The following is a 25404-nucleotide window of genomic DNA, read 5'->3' as shown; positions in this document are numbered from 1 at the left end:
GATATAAAGAGTAATAAATTGGCAAACTATGTGTATATTCTGAAATACGAAGTCAAAAATATACTGATGTTGAAGTAATTGAAATGTCACTCATTGAATAGAACAAAGAACACATGAAGAACATTTGCAGTTTAAACATTAGACATCTTTGGAGTTAATAAAAAAGTTAAAGTTCTGGCTGAAGGACCAATTAAATATAAAAACAGCTGTTCAAATGTTATACAATATTGTTTCACTAAGTACATGTAAATAAAACATAATAAAACAGCTGTAATGCTTAAACAACCTGAAGATGAACTTTAGACCTATCTCCAGCTTCTTTCAGCATTTAAACTGTTTTTTATTATTTCAACACTTTGTATAATTTTTATGAGACTTTTCCTTAATAGTAAAATTGTATTTGTTTCATGCACACATGTGAATATACACGTCAGCACCTTTTTGTGCCCCTGTAGTATTCAATTTGAATGTGATTGACGTTTTGCAACCCTTATATGTTTTTCAATTTAATTAAATTTAAAGCTGAAATATGACTTTGCGTACAAAAAGCATGAATTGGACTTCATGGATGTCTGATTTTTTCCATTTTATTTTTGCTTATGATTGAAAAACCCAGACATTTACAAAGACAATTAGCTATTCTGACAATAACTTTGAAATCCATTGTGAAAATTCTAACCATCTGCATTCGAATATTTTCTCTGATATTAAAAATATTTAAAACCTGTTTACCATGTTTTGGCTATCATCATTTTGTTTTGATTTGCAATGTGCAACTTTGTAAGATTACGGTATTATGGCTGAATGCGCACCATAAAGATGAAAAGTAATTTTTTTTTACCGCGTTCAGTTAAACCTTCTGCCACTCACAGTGTTTTACGTTTGTTAATAGGACTAATACTTTTTCATATTTTGCAAGTTTTGCGAGGCAAAGTCTGAACAGTTCACAGCCTGTCTTCAGCTATTGTGAGTGACTCAGCAGGTTCAAAGCTGTCGTTGCCATGGTAACAGCCACTGAGTCAGGTCACGTGATCGGCCTCAGCACTGTATCCAAACACTTTACTTGAGTGATTTTCTCACACATGATACACAGGCTGGATACACACACACACACAGGACTTTCAAAACACTTTCAAAATAAAATCCCTTTGATACTTTTTCAACTCTTTAACATTTAAATGGTAAAGTTTCATTTTAAGGTTCTTGCCTTTGAATTTTTAAGACTAACCAGCATATAAGGAAGGGACATTTCGTTTCAGTTATTTCAGCAAAACAGCTTATTTCAGCTTATATCTTATACTTTACCTACTGACATTTTAACTTTTACTTGATGCTTTGAAATGCTCATAGTAGTTTGTAAATTCTACCTTTCTGCAAGCGTTTGACTTGCTACTACTTCATGTTACATTTACTTCCAATTTCCTTACATTTTTACAGTAAACATGTCAGATATCTTTCAAACTGTTAAGCTGCAACTCAGCGTTCAGCAATAGCAGACATTTCCGTTTGTTGCCGTTTACGCGAAGTCATCACCAGATTACAGTTCAGATTATCTCTGGGAACCGAATGCGAGGGGATCGCACGTTGGGCAACGCACGATGGGACGTGATGACGCCGGGGTTGTTTGGGCTGTGCGGTGAGAGGAGTGTAGCTGGCAGTGCTGAGAGGAATCCAGTCGATGTTGTACTTTGGGCGCAAGGTTCCGCTTTCATTCGTGCGCAGAGTCACTACTTGCTGTCCATTCTCGTTGTCGAGACCCCTTTTGGTCAGAACTGTATTAACCAAGCTAACAGCGCACAGCACCGTCTTCTTGACCACAGTCGGCCAAAATACAAGAACCATGCCCGAAAGGAGGCCCTTCGTACGGTTACCAACTGACGTTTACCCCGTCAACTATGGCTTATGTCTCAAGCCGGATCTCATCGACTTCACTTTCGAGGGCAAGCTGGAGGCGCTGGTGGAGGTACGTTGTGCCACAGCATCCGGCTACATACACGGGTTGATTTGTCTGTGCATGGCGGGGATCTCGTTATGTAATCTGCCCAGCTAACGCTCGCAGCTAACCGAATGTGCCGTGTTTGCCTTAGCCGCTAACTCGCTCTGCAGCGGTAACCTGACGCTAGCCCGGGTTACTCAACGCTAGTTAGCTGGGTAACGTTCAGAGCCTCTGCCAGAGGCTCAAACTCCATTTGCAAATTCGTGGGTGGGGAACTAACAACTGCGTGTTAGCGGTGCTTTTCCCAAGTTAACCAAAGCTGTTTAACTTGGCCCGTGACCGAAGTAGACTTGCAGTCTCATGTTAGCTTAGCCGGCTGTCTCATTAGCCCGCTAACCGCAGTTGGCAATGCGGTCAGTGGGTTTCAGTAGCACTTTGTTGGACGTCGAAAACGTAAAGCCCTCGTAACACCGATGCACTGCCTGGAGAAACGATCAATTAATCGGTCGTTATTCACTGATCGCTCTTAATCAGCCCAATAGCAGCTAGCTAACGCTGATGTTTGCTAAATCATGGCAAACATCATGTCGCCCCCTCCCACCCTCATTCAGCTCATCTACGTTATGCGTTATATATAAACATGTTAAAACTGTCCTGGCCCATAAATGACATGTAGAAAGTGGATTTGCGTAATGGTTCATTTTCGGCACAGCTGGAGATAAAGCCAAACTGTACTTTAACGGTGCTTCGGATCATGTTGAGGAGAGATTTTGCATTGGAAAGTTCCAAAACGTTTAGTTGAATAGTCAAGAGCAGAGATTTGAGAGTTGCTGAATTTTCATTATCGTGGCTCCAAGAAAGTTGGATTAATCAAACCACACTTTCAGTATTTACATATTTGTCTCTATTTTTTTTTTTTAAATCTTTCTAATTACCTGTTTTGTTTTTTCAACATTTCTCTCAGACTCAATATTGTTCAGTTTACTTATTCTTACATTCTCCACACATCTTTTTCATTGCTAATTTCAAACATTTCAACCTTCAGCTCCTGACCCGTGTAAGGTAGTGATAGCAATCTGTGATCAGGTTTGACTGAAGTTTAGTTTAGCAATTCCAGATTTGGACCAGAGTCCACCTGTTGACTATATTGTCCTGAGATGCGGGTTCTTTATAGCTTTGCCGCTGATGTGGATGTAGACTGTAGCTAATATATAACTAACATATAAAACAAGCTTCGGCAGCTTACTTCCTTTATACAGTGTGTTAATTGCTCCATTGTCTACAGACAATGTCAGCTGACACAACAGACACATGTCACAGACACGTATCAGCTGAATGTCCTAACACTGTTGCAAGGTTGTAAATACTAACTCATCACGGCATTATCAGAAGAATCTAGAACAAACACCACAGACCATTGTCTGTATGCTAACAGTGTAAAAGTAGCAAACATTAACTTTGTTGTGTTTATGTGGCACGTTTCACCAATAGGATATTGCACAATGTGTCATTTTAAAAGCAGCTCGAGGTACGTTTTAAAATGAGGGCTGTGAAATTAACGAAAAAGTGCCCGACAACAGTCTAAATCCTGTAATTTGAAAAGCTGGAGGCAATATATGTTTGTCATTTTCCTTGAAAAAGACTGTTTGCTATAATTCTTCCATCGCTCAATTAGTTGATTGAGCTCATGACCCGTGGGAGATGTCAGATGCTTTTAAGAAGCTTAATCTTTTTAATTTGTTTTTTTTTTAATAGGCGATTTTTTAATTGTTAATGTGCACCATTATTTAGCAGTAACATATGCAAGGACGATTAGTACAAAAAATGGAAATGCAAAATTTTAATATACAAGACACATTCGGACAAACTGTTTATAAAACATTTAAACTAGTTATGAATCTATTCGAACACTTTGTCCAGGCATTGGTCATTTAAATGTTGACTCCTGATGTGTAACGTCCTGCTGGTTTGTTTGGCAACACATTCACATGTGGTTTGTACAAAGTCTGAGTAAAATACAATCGATAATTTTAGAAAAACTTCCAACTGTGGCACTTTGCCATTGGCCTGGCAGGCTTGATAATTACTGCCTCTCCGCTGAAAGTGTCTCATACAACAGCCGCGTCCAACTACCGGTGCCACAAACTGTGAATGTCACTATTACTGGCCTCTCGGCATGGCATCCAAGTGCCACTGTGCTTCAGCCTCAACAAGCCGGGTAGTCGCAGGCCCTGTTTTTACATCCCATCACATGTCAGAGACCCATAGTTTGTCTTGTTTTCTTTGTCCCCATGATTTTTGTTTTCTCCTTATGCCAGCTGGTTGTTTATCTTAGAGCAATTTTGCCGTCAGCCTCTGCAGGTTCAGCTCACATGTATCAGCAGGATATAGCTTCATCACATAGCCGTTTTCACATCCAGCTGATGCTTTTTTTTTTTTATGTGGGCAGTTAGTGAAGTTATTCTTTTCCTCGTTGGCAGCATAATTATTGGTGCTTTATGTCAATATTTACAGGTTACACAAGGCACAAATCAGATTGTGATGAACTGCGCTGACATTGACATCCTCACAGCTTCTTTTGTACCAGATGGAGCTGAAGGTGAGAGCTAGTCTTTCTCAGATTGTATCTGTCCTTTTTTTGCGAGAATAACATTGTCATGCATGCAAATGTGATTTGGTCTCATCTCGTATTTTGTATAACACATAATGGAGAACTGTGTTCTGGCACTGAGCAGGGCTATTTTTTGATATCTTTAGAAATTAACGCTACAGGATTTAACTATCAAAATGAGGATGAGAAAGTCACCCTGTCCTTTCCTAGTTCTCTACAGAAAGGTAAGCTGTTGCTGGCAGTCCCTGCTTTTGAGCAATCTGTCATATGTGCTGTTGGAGAATAACAGACTTCTCCTCCTTTGGCCGAACGAACAGTGCAACTCTCTCTGTGCACGCCTCCCCAGGCTCCGGCACGTTGAAGATCGACTTTGTTGGGGAGCTGAACGACAAAATGAAAGGATTCTATAGAAGTAAATATACAACCCCTGCTGGAGAAGTCCGCTACGCTGCAGTCACACAGTTTGAGGTCAGTTGATTGCCTCTGGGAAATGGGATGTTTTGTTTTGGAAAAAAATTTTTTGTGTTTGCTTAACTTATTTTTTGCCTGCGTTGCAACATCGGACATGATAGAGGCATGACTCCTTCTGTGAGTATTCAAAATTGTCCCCACGATGAGGCAACAACTTATATTTCATTCCTTTTTGACATACAGTATGTTTTGAAAATGCTGCTGTGTGCTCACTTGTATTTCTGCGAAAGCTAAACTGGGTCAGTCTAATCTGGATCATGAATGGAGGCTTTCATCAGAGGCTGAACCTCTACTCGATAATAATCTGCTAAACCTGCACAGGTTGAGACACAGGATCTCTGATTAGTCACAAGCAAGTTTCGGTTTAGACATGTCCCCTCTCCATTTATCCTCCACACATATATTCCTTGATGCCATGTTGGAACAGGACTGAGACAAATCAAAGAAAGTACAAATGAGAGAGTGGGGGAGTTTAAAATGACACTAGCATCTAAAAATAATTGTTTTATTTTTGAGAAATATGCCACAACGCTCAATGTGGAGAGGACGGCACTGGCTGTGGTGCGGAAGTTTTCACATCTAAATGTGTTTGAACCAATTGGAGAATAGCATTGATTGACATGTTTATTTGCTTCTTATTGATGAACTTCCCGAAGAGCTGAGCAGAACATGGCACAGAGTAAAATGGCTAAGAAAATCTGTATCAGAGCAGAGAGGACTGACTCCAAATGTCTCATTAGTGGTTTTGGTTACAAAATGCACAAAATACGGACAAACTTTTCAGCAACACCCTGGAAAAATAAGTATTAATATGCAACCATCCTACTAGACACTAACAGTAGACCCTAAAACCCTTTTCCTCGTGTTCAGTCTCTTGTCAGTCTGGAACCTGGATGAGCTTGTTTGTCCGTGTCACAGACGTCCATTGTTGTCAGGAAACCATGTAAAACAGATGAGCCGGGCCACCTGCTGTACAGGGTGGCGTGTTTCTTCATCCCCAAATATTTGGTTGAGGTATTAAAGAAAAAAAAAAAAAGGTTGCCCTAAATGTTCTGAATCACCATAACATTTCACAGAGGTCTGAAGTAAGGAAGGTGTAACTACGCATACACAACATGTTCATGCAGAGCATAAATATGTCAGTGTTTTTCATTATTTTCTCTTCCTTATGTTTGGGGATGAATTAACATAACACTCAGTGGAACAATGTGTCTGGCTGATGTGTTTTCAATCCACAGCACAGACAAACAAGGCAACACATGTTGTAAATAGACAACTAATTAGAGGCAATTCAGTGTTGGTTTTAGTGTGTGTTTGGGTATTTTTGTAAATTCCAATAAGTCAGAAAATGATGGATCTTTCATCTCTTTTTACATTTTGAAACAGGCTAAACTTTAGCTAATTTTCTAGTTAAGGTTTCAATGTGCTAGGCAGTTAACTTATAGTAGTCACGTGTTTGAGGTTTTATGCTGATTGTATCTGCAGGTCTTACAATCTTATGCAGGTCTGAGCTTTCTCGAAATACTTTAGGATTTAGACAGAAACAACGAGCTCCTGGGCACAGACGTATATAAAAGGCATCTTGCGCCTCCTGTTAGAGAAGGGGAGACAAAATGACACACACCGTGCAGCTATGTTTGTGCTGGCTTTGAGTTTCTTTGTTTTGTTTTTTTATAGGTGATTTGGCTTTTTTTTTTTCTCTTTGAACATTATTAAAATATACAATTATACAGAAATATGCAGTGTCTCCTAAAACCACAGCTTTAAATTTGAGTGTAGCACTAAAACGAAGAAGTAAATAAGCAATCGATTCATTTTTGGAGACACCTCCCCACCTCGGGTTGTTTGGTTTGCTCACATTATGAGCTTTGCAACACGCCCTTGGTTCGTCATAAAAAATGTGCATGTTCCAAGAATAAGCAGCGGCTACATGGAAGCTTGTGTTACTCAACAAAAGGCTCCAGTGTGAAACTACTCGACGCCTACTTTATTGAGGTCGGTCATGTTCATGACGGCTCATCAGCAATGGTTTCCACTTTCTCCCAGTGTATGATGACATGTACAGTCCTGTATGCAGATTTATAGTTAACTGCGAGGTGGAGAAAGTGGCCTTTAAATACTTTTGGGAGCATGTGGACTCATTTACTATGCTTTCTGCTGGACTAGCTGTTCTTGTGAGAATAAGGCTAAACTCTCTAGAAGACTTTATCCTGGCAGTACAACATTAGTATCAACATAGAGCTCTGGCCATTCCCATAATCACAATTTTGAGCTCCAGCTTTCAGGAAGACGGTTACAAAATCCCATGTGCAACGAAAGATATTTATCATTTGCCATTTGAAAAAAATGATCTACGCCTGGATTCCGAGGAGATAAAATCCTCGTCAGCTACGGGTTGTTTATTTAAAGAAAATGCTGGAGATGCCACGGGGAAATTTGATGCCTTCTGTACACGAGCTTTGAATAACAGCCTACAGGGCACATGACCTAGCAGAGATAAAAATGCTCGACTGAAGTGGCTCCGAATGATGGAGCATGGGGCCGCTAACGTAGCAAAAAGACAGTCTGTGTCCCTGTGGCTTTTTTCTTCCCTAATGTTTTTTCTATTATGTCCAGTGTGTGAACAGCCACCTTCTGCCAACCTCTGTTCCTGTAGGTCTGAGTTAATTGTGTGATTAGCAGTCAGAGTCAGAGTCAAGTGAGACCATGCAGGTGAAATATGATCACAACCGGTGGAGACATGTTTAAGATTCACTTTATTGCCTGGATCGAACTGCAGTCCACATCAGCAGGTTGTAAACACAGCAAAGGTAAACGGTCTGGACTCATCTGGGTCTCATTTTGTGTCTTCTCTCTTTCCCTCACTACCCTCCCCCCCTCCCCTCCAGGCCACGGACGCACGCAGAGCTTTCCCCTGTTGGGATGAGCCAGCTATCAAAGCCACCTTTGACATCACTCTGATAGTTCCCAAGGACCGAGTAGCCTTGTCAAATATGGTATGTGTCACATGTTCACTGCTCTCTCTGAGAAAGTTCAGACCCCAGACTGCCTGAATCACTGCTACGTGTGTGTGTGTGTGTGTGTGTGTGTGTGTGTGTGTGTGTGTGTGTGTGGGCCTCCATTCTCCTTCCTCTCTTTTCTGTCGTAGCTTACATAATAGAGGGCAGACAGTCTCTGCATATTTCACCTCTGGCTAATGTTGTTTATCTACATGTGAAGTGCAGCTACTGTACATGTACACAGAGGCTGGTCGTTGGTCGGAGACGATTTCTCTAATAGTCAGGTGTTTCTCATGCACACTCTGTCTTAACAAAGGCGTTTGCAGCTGAGGTGCAGCAGAAAACATCATCATCTGGTTTAGATTATTTTTAACATCACCACCCCTCTAGGCTAATGCAGTTCATCTGGGTGGCGATGATGAAGCTACATGTCTTTCTTTCTGATGACTATTTATGAATGACTTAATAACAGTCTATCAATTTTAAATACTGAGTGTTCTTATAAGCAGTTCAAAGAGACATTTTACTGCAAGATAGATCAACATACTTTGATTATGAAAAGAGCAGTTAAACAAATAACCTCACTGACTGCAAGTTATGAAGGATGCATATTATTATCAATAACTGGCAGTTGGAATTGCTGACCATCATGCAGCAAGACTAATTGCTCCGTTTTCACAAATGCTGGTCGAGCTCTTGACCTTTTGTCTGCACGTACCTGCTCAAATCTATTTTCACAGCAAGCATACTGTGACCTTTCAAGTCTGCTGCGAAAACAATGCTGCGTTCAGCTCATGCACAGATGTCGTTCAGAGGGAAAGTGACTGTTTACACTTTCAAGCGACCATAGAAAGTGGTCACATAAGGAGGAACAGCCAGCATCCATAACTGCTTGTTTTTCCAAATTCTTCCTCTGTGTTTTTTTAACTTAATTTATTTTTTTATGTGTCCATCAATGCACCACTTTAATACAGACAGGATATTTCAACGCTAGCCACATCGTCAAACAGCTTTTTTGTAATTGCCAACAAATGTCATGAAAAGAAAAACAGCAACAATGCTTGTCTCCTTTTAACGTGTGTGTGTGTGTGTGTGTGTGTGTTTTCTTCTTCTCCATTGCTCCATTGTTATTTAAAAAAACTATTAAAACACGTCAGTGAGTCACACTGTTAGTCTGGATGACTTGTCTGACTTGATGACTGTTACCATGAACATGCTCTAGTTTATTTTGATTCAGTCCTGCATAAACTACATTGCTGCCAGAAAAAGTCAGCAAAACCTAGTTAGTCATAACCTCCAAGCCACATGTGACCTGCAGAGCTCCAAGACTGCGGCAGATCACTGATCACATTTCTCCCCTAACCTGGATAAACTGATTATTTTGGTCAGTTGTCAAAGTTGCTGTGAACTCTGTCTCATACTCATCAATGCAATATCTCTGCAACTCCTGGAGGACATTTCATTACATCAGGCACAAATGTTATTTTGGACTCTGGGATGAATGGATTAAATTAGGAGTTTGGACAGACATGCATGCAAATTGACTGGCACTGTCTCTTGGAGCAGACTGACACAGCTTTGTGTTGCAGCTCAAACTAGCTTTTGATATTTTGCTGGTGGAAACCAGCCTGTTTACACTTTTACCTTTTAACTCTGTTATGATATTGGATGAATGATTAAATTTGACGAGGTGTCTCTCTATTCGATGAGCTCTTTATTTATCCAGCCACTCATTCTGTAAGCCAGGCCACTGTAAACCGGTATCTCGTACATGTGCATCTTTAAAAAGCTGATTATAAACCTGGTTACATGTAAACATGGCAAAGGCTTTCTCAGGACATCAAGAGACATCAGGTTTCTTTAATCCCCCACCCTGTTTACAGAACATAGATTTCACAGACATTGTAGGATAGAAAGACTGAGAGAAAGACTAAGGCTGCTTTCATATTATAGCTGCTTTGGTCCAAATTTGATCTTTTTGCACCTCAGATCAAATTTTGTTCACAGTAGTATGAACAAACCAAATTAGATCTTTTAAAAATCTTTTTTACTGCTTTGATCCTACTTTACTGATATATATGTTAAGTACATTCTTGGCTCTAACCACTGCTGACTTGATTTCACTTGTGACCACAATAATATTGTTGAATTATAAACTTAGATTACAGATCCTTACAGTTTGTGTTGATTTTTGTTCCTTCACCATCATGTGACCAGTTTGTATTTGTGCAAAAGAAATGTCAGCCACTAATGGGAGGAACTGTCAGCATTTTGTTTGTGTCATGAATATTTTAGCCTTCAGCAGCTGCTGCTGGGCCTTGAGACTTAATGATTTTGAGTCATGCAGTGCTCAGGTTAGAGCGGTTTTATTTTGCATTTCAGCAAAAATAGCAGCTCTCATGATGTCTCCATGTTATGTTTCCTCTGTGCAGAATGTCATCGATCAAAAGCCATCTCCAGATGATGGTAACCTGGTGGAAGTGACGTTTGCCACCACGCCCGTCATGTCCACATATCTTGTAGCATTTGTCATTGGGGAATATGACTACGTGGAGAGCCAGTCGTCAGACGGCATAACGGTACGCGTCTACACGCCCGTCGGGAAGGCGGAACAAGGGAAATTTGCCCTGGAGGTGAGACCCAACGTTTCAATCACTGATCACAGCAGTGAATTGACTTGATGCTTTCCCCCTCGGCAGTGAGAACAAATGTGCAGTAAATATTTACCAGCATTTGTGTAATGAGCAATCGGAATTACATCATCTGATGTGTTGTCATCTACACATGATAAACACAAATGAGCAGACTGTGTAAAGTTTTATATGCTTTGTAACAACCTTAAATCAATTACAGGCATTTTTGTTTTTAAATGCAGGTTGCAACTAAGACCCTACCCTTCTACAAAGACTACTTCGATGTTCCTTATCCATTGCCTAAAATTGATCTCATAGCCATTGCTGATTTTGCTGCTGGTGAGTGTTTCTCAGTTTTAGACTCAGAAATCCAACAATATTCTCTAAAGTGCTCAGCAGGAAAATAAAAAACGTGCTCCTTCCTCCTATTTAGGTGCCATGGAAAACTGGGGTCTTGTTACCTACAGGTAAAAATACATTAAGTCTCCTTCATTTACTTGATAAACATTACTGTTATTTGCCAACCACATTACTGACATCATGGGTGAATTGAACAAAAATACATTTGATTTTATTACCTAAACACCATTAACATTCCTAGGCCTAGTGCTCAGAAGTGTGTGATGCTGTGCTGTGAAAGCAACCAGCCGTAGTGTGTGTGTGTGTGTGTGTGTGCAGTGCAGCCTGAGCTTGGTACCTCCATGTCATCCATAGCTTATCTTTGTATGTAGCAGGTTGTACTGTGGCTCCAGTGAAGACAGTATCCCAGAGATCAGATATTGTGTGTGTGGACTTTCCATTAAAAGAGTAGCATGTGTGGGAGGCCTTGTGGGAATATACAGAGTGTAGGTCAGTCATTTTTAAGAAGTGCTCCGAGCTTTAACCCACTCAAAGATGGGACAGTAAACTAAACCAGAACTTTGAAATGTGCCTGGATATGGACATTTCTAGTTATCATGAGTTGTTACTTTAGTTTGTATAGAAAAGTGTGACATAATGTTGGCCTGGAAAACGAAGGAAAAGGAATTTTAAACCCAGAAAGTCAGCTATGGATGCTAATATTGATTATTGTTTAATATCTTCATGTGCAATAACTCTTTTGTTCAGTACTTAAATTTAGCAATAGAGAGTGAGGATCCTTATTGATATTCTTTTGTGATGTTGTCTTGTTACAACTACCTATGAGTTTTTTTTTTTTTTTTTTTTATGAAATCATAACTACAAAACCAAGAAAACAACAAAGACACTTGTGTTGCAGTGTTCTGTCTTTGGTGTTTTATTTGCTTCGTGGTTAGTAGGACGTGCTGCCACCTGTTAGGTGTTCATTTGGCATGTGATTAGCATTCAGCAGCAGGCTCCAGCCATCTACCATCCTCTGCCATATGCATGCAGTTTTCCTAATGAACAGCCCGGTAGCCTGGAACGTAGCCTGCTGGTGTTCAGATGAGGCGTCCCATCGTCTGCCGTCTTTGTGGTGACCTCCATTTCTAATTTATTTGTTGGTTGCTTTCAGGGAGACCGCACTGCTCATTGACCCCAAGAACTCCTGCTCGTCCTCCAGGCAGTGGGTGGCGCTGGTAGTCGGACACGAGCTTGCGCACCAGTGGTTCGGAAACTTGGTCACGATGGTAAGATGTTATTATCCAGTTTAGATTGTCGCACATCAGCACGTGAGATACACAATACTCAGATATTTTGGTTCCATAAAGTGTATACACTGGGGGAATTAGGGATTCACAGATATCTCATCAACTTGAAGAGGTAGAAATAATCGCAAGCACTGACCCAGCTGACGGTAATGAGCACGTGTAAAAGGCATAAAAAGAACGGAAATGCTCGTTTTTTTCATACTAAAGTATTAGGATGTCTTGTATGAGCTAGTGCTGAGTGTCTCGCTCTGGGACACACCTGAGATTTGATCCCGCTGACTTCTGCATCCCATCCTGCTGCTCTACCCATTGGGCTACTAGGGCGCTAAAGCGTGTGTTTGACTGCGTTGTAAGTCAGTATTTGGAAGATAGGAAGTCATTTACAACATGTCTCATCGTGTGTGTGTGTGTGTGTGTGTGTGTACAGGAATGGTGGACCCATCTGTGGCTTAATGAGGGATTTGCATCCTGGATTGAGTATCTTTGTGTGGACCACTGCTTCCCTGAGTATGACATCTGGACCCAGTTTGTCTCAGCCGACTACACCCGCGCTCTGGACCTGGACGCACTGGACAGTAGCCATCCAATAGAGGTAGGATTCACTTCATAAAACAGAAAGCTGCAGACTCATGTAGACTATTGGAAAGAATGTTTTTATTTGTGGCAACTAGTGATTGTGGTCACTCCACCAGGATGAAGTTTCTTCTTGTAGCATGAATTGGCTGATTAAGACGACACAATTATGCTTTATTTTTTAAATGAATCCATTTATGTATTTAATAATTTACTGGCTATCTATATAAAAAAAGCATGTTGCTCCCACACAGCTGATTTGTTACTTAATGTTTCAGGTCAATGTAGGCCATCCATCAGAGGTAGATGAAATCTTTGATGCCATCTCGTACAGCAAAGGAGCATCTGTAATCCGCATGTTGCACAACTACATAGGAGACAAGGTTGGAAAGCGTTGCTCACAGTGAAGTGTTGTTCCCGGTTTTGCATTCTCCTCTTTAACCTCTTAGTCTTTCTTTGTAGGACTTTAGGAAAGGAATGAATGCCTATCTGTTGAAGTTCCAACATAAAAATGCATCGACAGGTGAGGAAACACTTTCCCTGAGGTGAAGTGAAGCACACGCTCAAATTGAGGCGTGGATTTGTTCTTGGGTCCTGACTCCCCGTTGTCTTACACAGAGGACCTATGGGACTGTCTGGAACAGGCCAGTGGGAAACCCATCGCTGCAGTGATGGGCTCGTGGACCAAGCAGATGGGCTTCCCTATTATTGTAGTGGACCAGGAACAGGTGAGCTTCACTGTTTCCATTGTTTAGTCTGGCAAACTTCAACCTACTTCAGTGACAGAAATGTGCTGGCAGAACTTGTTTCGATGCCTATTGTTAGCAAATATAATCCAACAGTCGCTATGGCCTCAATGAAAAGGGCCATTGTCCTAATACCTGAATCCAGCAAACGTAACTAAAAGAAGTTTGAGTGGTAAGACTCATATTACAAAAAGTACATAACAGCTGATATTTTGAGCTGTAATTGATATTCAGAAAAATTGAAACTGACTATCTCAGACTGCGGGTTGGACCAAACAAACCATTCATTCATAGACCAACAACTAGTTAAAAATTGATAACCAAATCCCTCACCAGTTACTGAGGGAATAATAACATGAATTTGAAATATTTTAGCCACATCTCTGCAGTGTATAGAGTAACAGCGGAGAGTTTTCTTTTTAGCCAGACACAATAACCACAGATATTACAAATATTCTTTTTAAAACTTTAGTTATCCCGTTTTTGGGTGGCAGCTTTTTTTAGTTTTATTCTGTTTATTTATTTATTTTTTTGTCCAGAATCTTACCATGATTTCCTTTACAGCAGGGTGACGACCGAATCCTCAAGATATCTCAGAAGAAATTCTGTGCCAGTGGACCACATGATGGTGAGTGTTTCCCACTTTGGTTTTAAGCTACTTAAATTGTGTTTAAATAATTAGTTGATTGAGAGAAATATCATCTGCGAGTTTTACAGGCAACATTCATTCAATATTTGCTGCCTCCAGCTACAAAAATGTGATGATTCACTGCTTTATTTAGTCTTGTGTGGTAATAAAGCGTTGATTGGACAAAATTAAAAAATTGATGCCAGTTTTATCCGTTTCTTGACATTTTATAGCCCAAACGATTATTTGAAAAGTTAATCAATGATGAAAATAATGTGTAGTTTCAGCTCTAGACTAAAACAGGCTGCAACTGTCCCTTTTTCCTCTTAAAATAAAACTGTTTCACTGTGCTGTACTTCTCTTTGTTTTCGTGGTTTATGTCTTGGCTTGTGTGTGTGTGTGTGTGTGTGTGTGTGTGTGTGTGTGTGTGTGTGTGTGTGTGTGAGGGTTTTGTGTTGTGTGAACTCGCCAAAACAAATTCCTGTAAGTGTTAAATCCAGAATCTTGTCCCATGTCTGTTGTACAGGTGAGGATTGCCCCAGCTGGATGGTTCCCATCAGTATTTGTACCAGTGAAGATCCCAAATGCACCAAGCTCAAGGTTCTGCTGGATAGACCTGAGACGACCATCACCCTGAGTGGAGTTGGTCCAGACCAGTGGGTCAAGGTGAGACTGTGCCACGGTTCTTTCAGCACCAGTAGTTTCAATATTAACTACTTTATCCAGGGGGTGGTATCATTTATCATTTATTACTAACTGCGGGGGTGTTGATCATATTGTAGTTAAACATATCTGATAAATGGTTTTCATCTGAAGAAAGATTCATATCTGTGTAAACAGGCACACATCTGCTTCAAAATGAGCTAATTCTTTCCTGCCTGGTCTAGACAGTAACATTAATAGCTATGTTTTGACCAGCAGGAAAGCAGTCGATAGGAAGCTCATCAATTTGTGGACTTACAGTTGGGGCTAATTTGTACTAGCTGAAAAGCAATGAAAACGGCATGTAAGGGGATTTAAACCCAACACGAAACCTAACACAATACAATGTACAATTAGCTAGTGCAAAGGTTCTTTCATCATCCGAAGTGACAGATGTGCTCATTGTACTGTTTGTGACATTTCAAAGGAAAGGGATGCAAACTTTTGCACCCAGCTGTATTGCATTTATGAATTCATTCACTTTCAAGTTTAGACTTTGACGGCGTGTGAGACAATGGACCTTAGGTCATAGAAAAGGTCTACGATCTTCCTGTTTAGGACCTCCAGATAGAAAGATACTGCAAAATAGTTTGCAGCCACCACGAGTCTCTTTGGGGTAGTTTTTCCTGTGTTTGTTTAATTTTGTAGTCCTTCAGGGCCTGTGGGCCTTTATTGTCTGTGCAGTAATCTATGCAGGTCCATGTTAACTGAGCATTTACTAGAAATTATTGTTTTTTACGACTAGTCTTAACAAAATCCGATAGAAACACTAGTGTATTCATCCACCTAATTATTTCCAAACTGTATTAAGTTGCATGATTTGCAGTATTAGAGACCCCGATCTGTCACTCGAGGTAAAATAAGTAAACGCAAAGCAAACACAAAGTTATTAATGTATAATAACCAAGGTTGAATGTGATTTGCAGAGTTTCTCTGGCCTTTTAATTCGTTTTCTGCATTTAATAACCAACCAGCTTATTACTTATTAACCTATTTTTAATTATTGTTGAACTAATAAATGTAGAATTACTGTGCCATAATAAAATGTTTCTGCAAATCTGAGTATTGGGCACAACACAGAACACAAATAGTTATTGCTGCCAAACAAGGTTGGTATGAGGTTTCCAGATTTTTGCAACCATGATGTGACGGTGACAGATTGCAGTGAGTCATAAGAGAAGATGCCCCAGTCTGTTCTGCTTTTCATGAAAAGTGAAACATCAAGGTTGAACCACGGCTCGCTGGCTGGAGTTCCTGGTTGTCATTTGAGTAGGAACGAAGGAAAGCACGGGGTCATCACAGACTTCGCAGACTTGTCCTCTCACTTTTGTTTTCACAGGCATTTTCCCTGTTTAGTAACAAAAGACACTTTAGTCATTTCATGTCTTCATCTATTCTGGTCTGAGCTTTCGCAAAATGTGGAAACGGCATGAATGGGCTTGTTGAGTCTCGTGGGGGCTTCCTGCAAAGTCGCACAACACGGTTTAATTAAAACTTGTCAGGATGTTACAGAATTGGAAATAGCTCGGGTGTTAGACAGCTGGTACAGATCCATAAATCTTACTGCTTCAGTCCTGTGGGTCGGTAACTATCCCATTACAAAGTTATGGGATAGAATTTAGAGCTGTGACGTAATTAAAGTAATTAAAATATTTGTAAAAATTCTGTCTTGTATTGTTTAAGGTAAAAGTTTATTTGGGTAAAAATTGACCCACCATGACACCTTGACTAAACATTAATACATTAGCATTAATATCATGCTGTTTGACTCACGTCAGGTCAGTCTTTGATAATCACAACTATATCTAAGAGCTCAAAAATGGAGTGGGTGGGTTTCTTGCTGATCGTTTTTATGTCATAGAGTAAAACATGAAGATCTCTTGACCTTGTGTGAACCACAGACCTAAGTTCAGATATTTCACCACAACCCTGTTCAAAAAACCCATAGATTTCAGGAAGAGGGAACCGAAGAGGCTTCCGTTCTTTTGTTGAGACTGAGGATCCAACATATTGTTTGAATAAAATCACTATTAAAATACATAAAGCACAGATGCTGCATGAAGAAAACCCTGACTGCCACTGGCTGACATGTTCCGTCCTCGCTGACAAATTCACAGTCTGTTTTAAAAATAACTATAATTTTGGAAACCACCAGACTTGTCGTTGAGGAGCAATCAGCCTGAGGGGTAAAAATAGTAAAAGTACATATTTCCCACAGCCTGACCCAAATGTGTCCCTGCTGTTTACAGATCAACCCTGGCACCGTGGGGTTCTATCGTATCCAGTACAGCTCGTCCATGCTGGAGAGTCTGCTGCCAGGCGTCAGAGACCTCAGCCTGCCGCCCGTGGACCGACTCGGCCTGCAGAATGACCTCTTCTCCCTGGTGAGACTGAAACACAGAGCCCTGCTGCTGGACAATAAAACCTTTTCCTCTGTGGCAGAAAGTAATCAAAGGAAGCCCACTACCTGTGAGGGTAAACCAATACGTAGTGTGAAACGGGGGTGGCAGGAAGACTGGAAAGACAAAGTGAGAAATGATGGCATGACGAACAATGTCGGCCTGTTGACTGACACTGTTTTCAAAACGTGTAGAGGACCAGGCTTAGATCCAGAACCTGAGACCTTTTCAGTCCGAAGCACTGTACTCAGTTCTGTAGTTCACCATCCACAGTGAACATGATAAGGTGCAAAGACTTCCCTTTTTGTCTTCTACATGTTGACATGGACTAAAATGAACTTAGATTTTTGATTAAAACTGAAACTGAATCAAAATCACGAGCAACAATCAGCCCTGTGCTCAAACCAGTGATTGATGAGGCTGCAAAGTGTGTAACACTACAGTAACAACAAAAATCACACTTTTTCCTCCAAAACACCTCGGTTTTTGATACGTTTCCTTCTAGTTCCGCTTCAACAGAAACTTTACCGTGAATGTCTTACAAATTTATTTTATCGTTAAATTGTGGTGAAATATTTTTTTAAGAATTTTGTGCAACATGTGAAACCACATGTTTGTGCAAATGTTTTAAGACACAGGAACTTGCTTGTCTTTGTGGAAACCAGAAGCTGTCAGCTGCGATTCTGTAGAGAGAAGTGACAGATTCCGTATCACACCTTTTATATTTTACTGTTACTTCCTTAAATGGTGGGAACATTTTTTAAGACACTTAAAATGGATGCTGAGCAAACAGCATCTGACATCATCTGACAGAGTCTCAGCATAAACTTTCCCTTTTGAATTTCAGAAGTTCTTTATAGAACATAATCATTTTGTCTGAGCGCGGAAACGTCGTGGTACCATTTCTTCTTTTATATAAATGCTGACTGATGCACGTTTCATAATTAAAAGGAAACAGTTTTTGTGACTGACTTCCTACTCAGTTATCAGGTGACAAAATGTTTGTCTTTAGCTTTATTACTGCAGAGAATCCATTTTGTAACTCCGATTGCAGCCGGACTACGACACAATATGACTCGATGTGTTAAATTCATAAAATGTGATCAAGAACACAACAAAATAAGTTTTAAGTACATTTGTATGAAGTAAGAGCCTATTTATTCCCTTTGTCCCTACACGCAGTATTAAGTTTCCTGGTTTAGCAGTAGCTATTCTATTCAAACAGCTTTGTGCAACATTCAGAAATATCTGCACATGGATGTCACTCTGCATTCATGTATTCAGTCTAGAGAATCAAACATTTATGAAGTGTAGGCATTTCTGAGCTTTGCAGGTGTTGATAGGTTTGTTCTTTCAGTCTCGTGCAGGGATGATCAACACTGTGGAGGTGCTGAAGCTGATGGAGGCGTTCATCAACGAGCCCAACTACACTGTATGGAGTGACCTCAGCTGCAATCTGGGAGTGCTCTCCTCACTGCTGTCACACACAGACTTCCACGAGGAGATCCAGGAGTTCATCCGGGACCTCTTCACCCCCATTGGCCTCACGCTGGGCTGGGACAGCAAACCAGGAGAAGGTGAGAAGGACTTCCAAGCACTGAAATGTGCGTCAGTACAGTGGGTCTCAACCTGAGTCAGATCAATGCGGGGAGAGAGGGAAAGTAACCGGTGCGGTGGGTTTATTTTGTCAGGTCACCTGGACGCCCTGTTGAGAGGTCTGGTTCTGGGGAAACTGGGTAAAGCAGGACATAAACCAACACTGGAGGAGGCTCGTCGGAGATTCAAAGACCATGCAGAGGGCAAGAACATCCTGCCTGCCGACCTCAGGAGCCCAGTAAGTTTAAAGCAGCTGGAAAAACATTTTGTACCTTTTTCTACCGCAGGTTTCAGACTGTTGTCAAGTTTGAGATGATAGAAGAAACGGCTTATAAAGCCATTTCACTTTTCACAAAGCTAGAATTGGCTCCGGCAACCTCACAATCCTTTACGGGTTAAGTAGTTTGTAAAATATATGGATGGAAATTGCCACGAACATACACCAATCTGCCTTAACATTAAAGGCCCTATGCAGTGTAGCCACTGAAATGGATAAAACGACTCCACAGTTAAAATTACAATTAGTCATTTAGAGGAAGCTTCTATCCAAAGTGTGAGGAACACACCAGGGGAAAGAATAGGGGTCAATTGGTTTCATTGGGTTTAATAGGGATGATCCTGAAGCAGGGTAACAACTATGTCTTTATTTCAGGTGTATTTAACAGTGCTGAAACATGGAGACAGTACCACACTGGACACGATGCTGAAGGTAAGATTGCAGCCGATGAGCAGGTTTAAAGAAGCCGGTCTAGGTCCCTGCTTCATGTGTTACTCTGTCTGTGTCCCCTTCAGCTCCACAAACAAGCAGACATGCAGGAGGAGAAGAATCGTATCGAGCGAGTGCTGGGCGCCATCTCAGCCCCCGACCTCATCCAGAAAGTCCTCAACTTCGCCCTCTCGGTAAACGTGACCTCGTCACTTTGTGTTTCAAGTTTGCTTTTGTTTGTCACATGACAGAAGAAGTGAAACATCTGTTGTGTATTATAAAGGGTTATTTTTACCCGACATGCTGACAGTCATGTTTGAATGAGTAAGAAGTGGTTTCTTTTTGTGCTTACGTTATTTCAGGTTGTCCGTTCTGTTCACATCAACAATGTAACAGGATTGATTTTAATACGCTTCTTTATATTTGGCACAAAGGTCCACTTGACTGGCTGGCATCCAGCTGTGAGGCAGTAGTCTTAAGGCTGCAACTAACCATTGTTCGTATGTCCTGAATATGTCCAACACGTCCATCACAGTTTCTGAGTCAAAAATTGTCAAAAACATAGGAAAAAAAAACTGCAAACATTCACAATTGGAGCCACTGCTGGGGCAGAAATTTTACCTTTTTTGTTTTTGTATTATTGTAAAAACAAGCAAAACAAGATAATGATTGAATCAAAAAGTCTTACTCAACACTGCAGCTGACCTGTAAAATCTCACTGTGTAGTTTATTATATAGTGTTGAATAAAACACTGTTCTTCAGAGAATCTTAAAGGTTTTTATTCAAATCAGAGTCGGATTCACTGACCAGGTAAATTTGGTTTATGCACACAAAGAATTTGACTCCAGAACTGCACCTAACCTTATGTGGTTGTTGAGTAATCTGTTGATTGTTTTTCTATTATTCAATTACTATATAAATGACGTATAGTCCAATATTTTGTTCAATCATCTTCTCTTTAAACAAAGAGATATGACAAAGTCTGCACTGCAGGACTTTATCCCAAATAAAAAATAGGCCAATCTTAACTGGTGATCTGTGTTTTACAGACTAATATAAAGTGTCTCCACAATCTCATTAAAGTAAAAGCTTGTCGCATTCAAGTTAAAGAATCTGGTGCAATATACCAGAGCTAGCAGAGCTTCACATGCGAGTTTGCAGAAAGGATTGTGAATGACCCCACGTTCCTCGACCATGACATATTAAACCTTAAGTGGCACATAAAGCGATAAATAAGCAATGAAAAGACACATGAATGCAGGTAGAAGTACAACTCACTAGTGGTCAGAAAGTGTAGCAGGTCAGCTGCTACTGAGCCTCCAGCTCCATGCAGGACGGCGTCTCTTTGGGCATCCACAGTCCACAGCAGCCTGAAACCCTAAAGGACAAATGGACAGAAAAGTTGAAGACTTTTGGGGACGGTTGGAGACTTTAAATGTGTCAACTAGTACCTGAAATCAAGGAGCTCAGTTAGTAAAGGCAGTGGTCCACAGACCACAGGGTCGGTGGTTCGATCCCCTGTCCCAGCTATATGTCGAAGTGTCTCTGGGCAAGACACTGCACTAATTGACCATCCTTTTTACAAACACTTTATAAAATCACCTGTTTACAGGCAGTTAGGTGCCTTCAACTGCTCCTCAGTGCAAAGTCTAATGAGCCAATCACAGGCCAGCAACTCAATGCATTAATACTAAAGCTCAAAGTGATCAAAATGTGGAGGAAAGGTGATCGAAGCGACTTTAAAGGTGGCACGGTGGTTGGTGCTGGACAGGCTGGTCGGAGGATTACAGGAACTGTTGATACAAACTTTGAAGCACGTGCTACAAAAACATTTTCATCAATGTGCCGAGTTTTAGCTTTAGTTGTTCTGCTCGAAGGAGGTTTCTTTAAGAGCAGCTTTCTGGGTTGGAAGTGAGACACGGTGAGTGCAAAGTGTCTCCCCTGACAAAAATATGCTTTAGTGCTCCACAGCTTTCTGTGGCAGCTGAGGAGGTGGAGTGGGTTGTCCCCCAACTGCACGGTTGGGGGGTCAGTCCCCAACACATCCAGTCTTCACTTTTTCTTTCTACAGAACCTTATCAAGAGTTTGTCATTTTTGCAGGTTTGTCTAGTTTGCTTGTTTCTTACCTTTCTTTCTTCCCATGACCAACAGGAAGACGTTCGTCCTCAGGACACGGTGTCAGTAATCGGAGGTGTTGCAGGAAGCAGTAAACAAGGGCGGAAAGCTGCCTGGAAGTTTGTCAAGGACAACTGGGAGGAACTTTACAACCGCTACCAGGGCGGCTTCCTCATATCACGGCTCATCAAGGTAAAATGAAAAACCAAAATACGCTCAGTCTCCAGATTTAATTTGTTTAGCAAAGCCTCCAGGTTGTACGCGCTGGAAGTTCCTGTGGAAGCCCAGTATTCATGTTAACGGTTGTTTTGACCTCTGAGTGGGTCTTGGAAGGTTCAGTGTCTGGTTACTGCTGTTTTCTTTTTAACATCCATTTTCTGTAAGTGGCCATAATTCCATGAAAAACAGCACCAAAGTGATTGTAGACACTGTGTTTTTCTCTTTGTCTTCATTTCTTTTCGCTTGTCTTTGCAGCTCACGGTGGACGGATTCGCCATCGACAAAATAGCTGCTGAAGTAAAGGTGAGAGCAGACATGTTGGAAACAACTACATGAGATCGATGGCTACTTATAACTTTAATCAGCTAAAATATTGTTGTCAAAACTGCATGTGGACTTGGAGGCAAAGTGTTAAACACTGTCCTACAAACCCGGCAGAGACAGAGCGGCGTCATTATTCAGCAGTCATGTTTGTTTTCCACGGCACATTAAGGTTTATTCAATTTGTCTCTAGTGTAAATCCTGTGCAGCAAATCATGACACTGAGATAAATATGACATGAAAGATAAACATTTTAATTCAATATAAAACATCAATAAAAGCATTTTGGTATTTGGAATGAAGTCAGTATCTCATTAAGTAATTTTGAAAAATTGCCTACAGCCTGTTAAAACGATGTTTTTATTTTTATTTTTTACTGTAATTTCTTTGTCAGAACGTTGTTGACCTTTAAACGGGGCTGTTCAGATCTTGAGTAAATGTAAATGTGGTGAACGTATAAAGCTTTTCTCGGCGGGAGACGGACTGGCACTGGGAGAAGGAGGCGATTGACACTGCGTTAGAGTCCATTAACTGTCTCCCTAAAAACCTTCAGCTCAGCCGTGATTTAACACACAGTCTCTCTTTGCTCGGAATAATAATTTAATTTCTTACTTGATACTTGAGGCAGAGGCAGGCGAGCACTGGCTGCAGGCTGATTTAATGGAACGAGCCTCGGACAAAGTCAAATTAAAATCAAATCAAACTCTGATTATTTCCACGTTCCCATTCCCACCCGTGCAGTGTGGACCCCACTAAGTGGACCCGAAAATAAACAACCCTGACAATAAATCTTTGTTCCTGTCGTTGCAGAGCTTCTTTGAGAGTCACCCGGCGCCAGCGGCTGAGCGTACGGTGCAGCAGTGCTGTGAGAACATCCTCCTCAACGCCGCCTGGCTGAAGCGTGATGCGGATGACATTCACCATTATCTACAGCAACGCAAAGCTCCTCCGGTCTGAGTTGCTGCCCCCTCCTCCAGCTCCTTACCCCCCCCCCCCTCCTCCAGCGCGGACCTCCCAGCATTATAACTGCCTCGGCCTTCCCTCTCCCCCTTCACTACAGACAGGAGCTGGAGACCAGAGTTTACTTACAGCAGGCTTCATTTCTCTCAATAAACTGTATGAAACACAAAGTGTTGGAAACACACAGACTCTTTCTACGTTAACAAGCAGAACCCGTTTTAGTCAGACCAGGAATGTAGTTTTACCCCCATTCTGTCCACGAGCAGATGACACCGCCGTCCCACTACCAGTCCCCCAAAACACCCGGTCCCTCAATCTAACCCTGCTAACACACTCCACATCACCTGCTCCACCTGAGAAAACTGTGAATCCACCCTCCTCCTCTACCTACACCTTTTATTTCCCGATGCCACTCAGTTTTTAATGCATGAATTGTGATTTTTTTTGTTCTTGTTTATTTTCTGTTTTCTTAAAAAACTGAGTTTGTCCCTTCACACGCGCACACACACACACACACACACACACAGCACCTGGGCAGAATGCGGTTAATAAAGTGGAACTGGGGCTGTACTACACTCACTCCTGCTGTTAGTGACTGTAGTCCAACCCCAATTCCAAAAAATGTGGGTATGCAACGATTTTCAAATCTCATTAACCCATATTTTAGTCTCAAGAGAACATTAACATATCAGATGTTGAAAGTCACACATTTGATGGTTTCGTGGCAAATATTTGCTCATTTTGAATTTGATGGCAGCAACACATCTCAAAGAAGTTGGAACAGGCTGGTGTTTATTTACCATTGTGTAGCCTCCCCTCTTCTTTTAACACCTGTTGTAGTTTCCTACAGCACCGGTTCTCCATTGCTAATCGATGGTCAGGACGAGGCAAGCAGCGCTAGCATGGTACTACATTGTAAACTATATAATGCAAGCTTTTGTTTTGTTGTTTGAGTTTTATTTTTTGCAGATGAGGCTCCTTTTAAAAAAAAATTAAACGGAGAAATTAATGGTTACCTGTTCTTACTGCCGCCTACTCCTCACACAAAACCCTTCCAGCTCTGTTCAGTCACAGTTTGTGTTAATTGAATCTTTAATGACCATATCCAACCCACCCCCCCGTTTTTCTTTTATGCGCCATCCTCAGTGAAATGAAGATATCAGCGTGTTTTTATAAGACATCAGATGCAGTGATTTATTTAAATGTTGAGATAAATCCTTTGACGTGTGGAAAGGAGGAAAAGGAAAAAAAGATCACAACACTACTTTTTGGGGCCTTTCGGTTTTGAAGTAACATCAGGAAACGCCTCTTCATAGGGTTGAGAGTCTGAACCGAACTTTGTGGATGTGACTTTGACTCCGCTGTTGCACTTGGAAGCCTTAAAACTGGTCCACTGGTTTGCATTAGGTAAAAAAAAAAATCAAGTAGTGGTAACAGATGACTTCCACATTATGTTAAGTGTATCTAATGTGACAGATTATGCAGACTTGTTGACCAAGTATATCGACATAGATTTTGAAAAACATACAAACTAAGTTACCCAACCTGTTGTCGACTCTCCCAGAAGTTTGTTTTTTTGTTGGTTAAAACTACGGTCACTGGTCATTAAAGTGACAAAGGATTATAAAAACAAACAAATGTTGTAAAATTTACCCATTTTTTTTTTCTTTTAAATGGGTTAAAGGTGTAAGTGTGCATGGGCGGAAACTGAATCGTAATGTCATACATTCAGGAGAAGTTTGATCACGTTGGATCAAATACAATATCCAACTTAGAACCATTAAGAATAAAGTGGGTTACAGAAAAGATGTAGATTAAATAGAATCTGTAAACAAAAAAAAAATCTGTCTGGCAGAGGCGTTTTATGTTTTATTGTCTGTTTTTCTAATGATTTTTAGTTCAACGTGTGGGGTTGTCTTTGTGCTTCTGACTTTGAAAAAAGAGAAGAGGGAAATCTGTTACTGTCTCAGAACAGGTTTACATTTAGTGTTGCCAAGGCAAACATAAATATGCAGTACAATAAAGTAACACTTGATGATACAGTCTGTCACTGCAAGACATTTCTCAGGTATATAGCTGCTGTCTTTCCAAATACTTAAGCTGTGCTGTTTTTTTTCTGCTTCTGCTCTATCATGAAA

The 25404-nt window shown here is 40.8% G+C and overlaps 1 protein-coding gene across 3 annotated transcripts; it reads left to right on the top strand.

The window, feature by feature from the left end:
* Positions 1-1599: 1599 nt before the first annotated feature.
* Positions 1600-25306, top strand: npepps (aminopeptidase puromycin sensitive). Of its 3 annotated transcripts, none has more exons than XM_067498873.1 (23): positions 1600-1963; positions 4451-4535; positions 4694-4771; positions 4894-5015; positions 7907-8014; positions 10450-10650; positions 10893-10989; positions 11084-11117; positions 12164-12278; positions 12727-12891; positions 13151-13255; positions 13335-13395; positions 13491-13600; positions 14183-14246; positions 14773-14912; positions 17198-17332; positions 18705-18951; positions 19039-19181; positions 19596-19652; positions 19736-19843; positions 21803-21958; positions 22241-22288; positions 23117-25306. In XM_067498873.1, exons 1-23 carry the CDS (start codon positions 1679-1681, stop codon positions 23261-23263), a joined length of 2811 nt encoding a protein of 936 aa, XP_067354974.1. In that variant the 5' UTR covers positions 1600-1678; the 3' UTR covers positions 23264-25306. The 3 variants fall into 3 exon arrangements, with proteins under 3 accessions (XP_067354974.1, XP_067354975.1, XP_067354977.1); XM_067498874.1 differs by having other exon boundaries at positions 1601-1963; positions 18705-18924; XM_067498876.1 differs by lacking the exon at positions 1600-1963 and having other exon boundaries at positions 4494-4535; positions 4865-5015.
* The last annotated feature ends 98 nt before the right edge of the window (positions 25307-25404 follow it).

The sequence above is a fragment of the Channa argus genome, chromosome 3 (assembly GCF_033026475.1).
Source record: "Channa argus isolate prfri chromosome 3, Channa argus male v1.0, whole genome shotgun sequence".
Lineage (NCBI taxonomy): Eukaryota > Metazoa > Chordata > Actinopteri > Anabantiformes > Channidae > Channa > Channa argus.
The sequence above is the reverse complement of the archived record's forward strand: the minus strand, read 5'-3'. Positions and strand labels throughout refer to the sequence as shown.

Excerpts from the sequence above, each read along its gene's own strand:
- npepps (XM_067498873.1), top strand. The coding sequence starts at position 1,679 with ATGTTGTACTTTGGGCGCAAGGTTCCGCTTTCATTCGTGCGCAGAGTC. Across the intron at positions 19,844-21,802 it reads TCCTCAACTTCGCCCTCTCG|GAAGACGTTCGTCCTCAGGA; the intron begins GTAAACGTGACC and ends CATGACCAACAG. Across the intron at positions 22,289-23,116 it reads AAATAGCTGCTGAAGTAAAG|AGCTTCTTTGAGAGTCACCC; the intron begins GTGAGAGCAGAC and ends CTGTCGTTGCAG.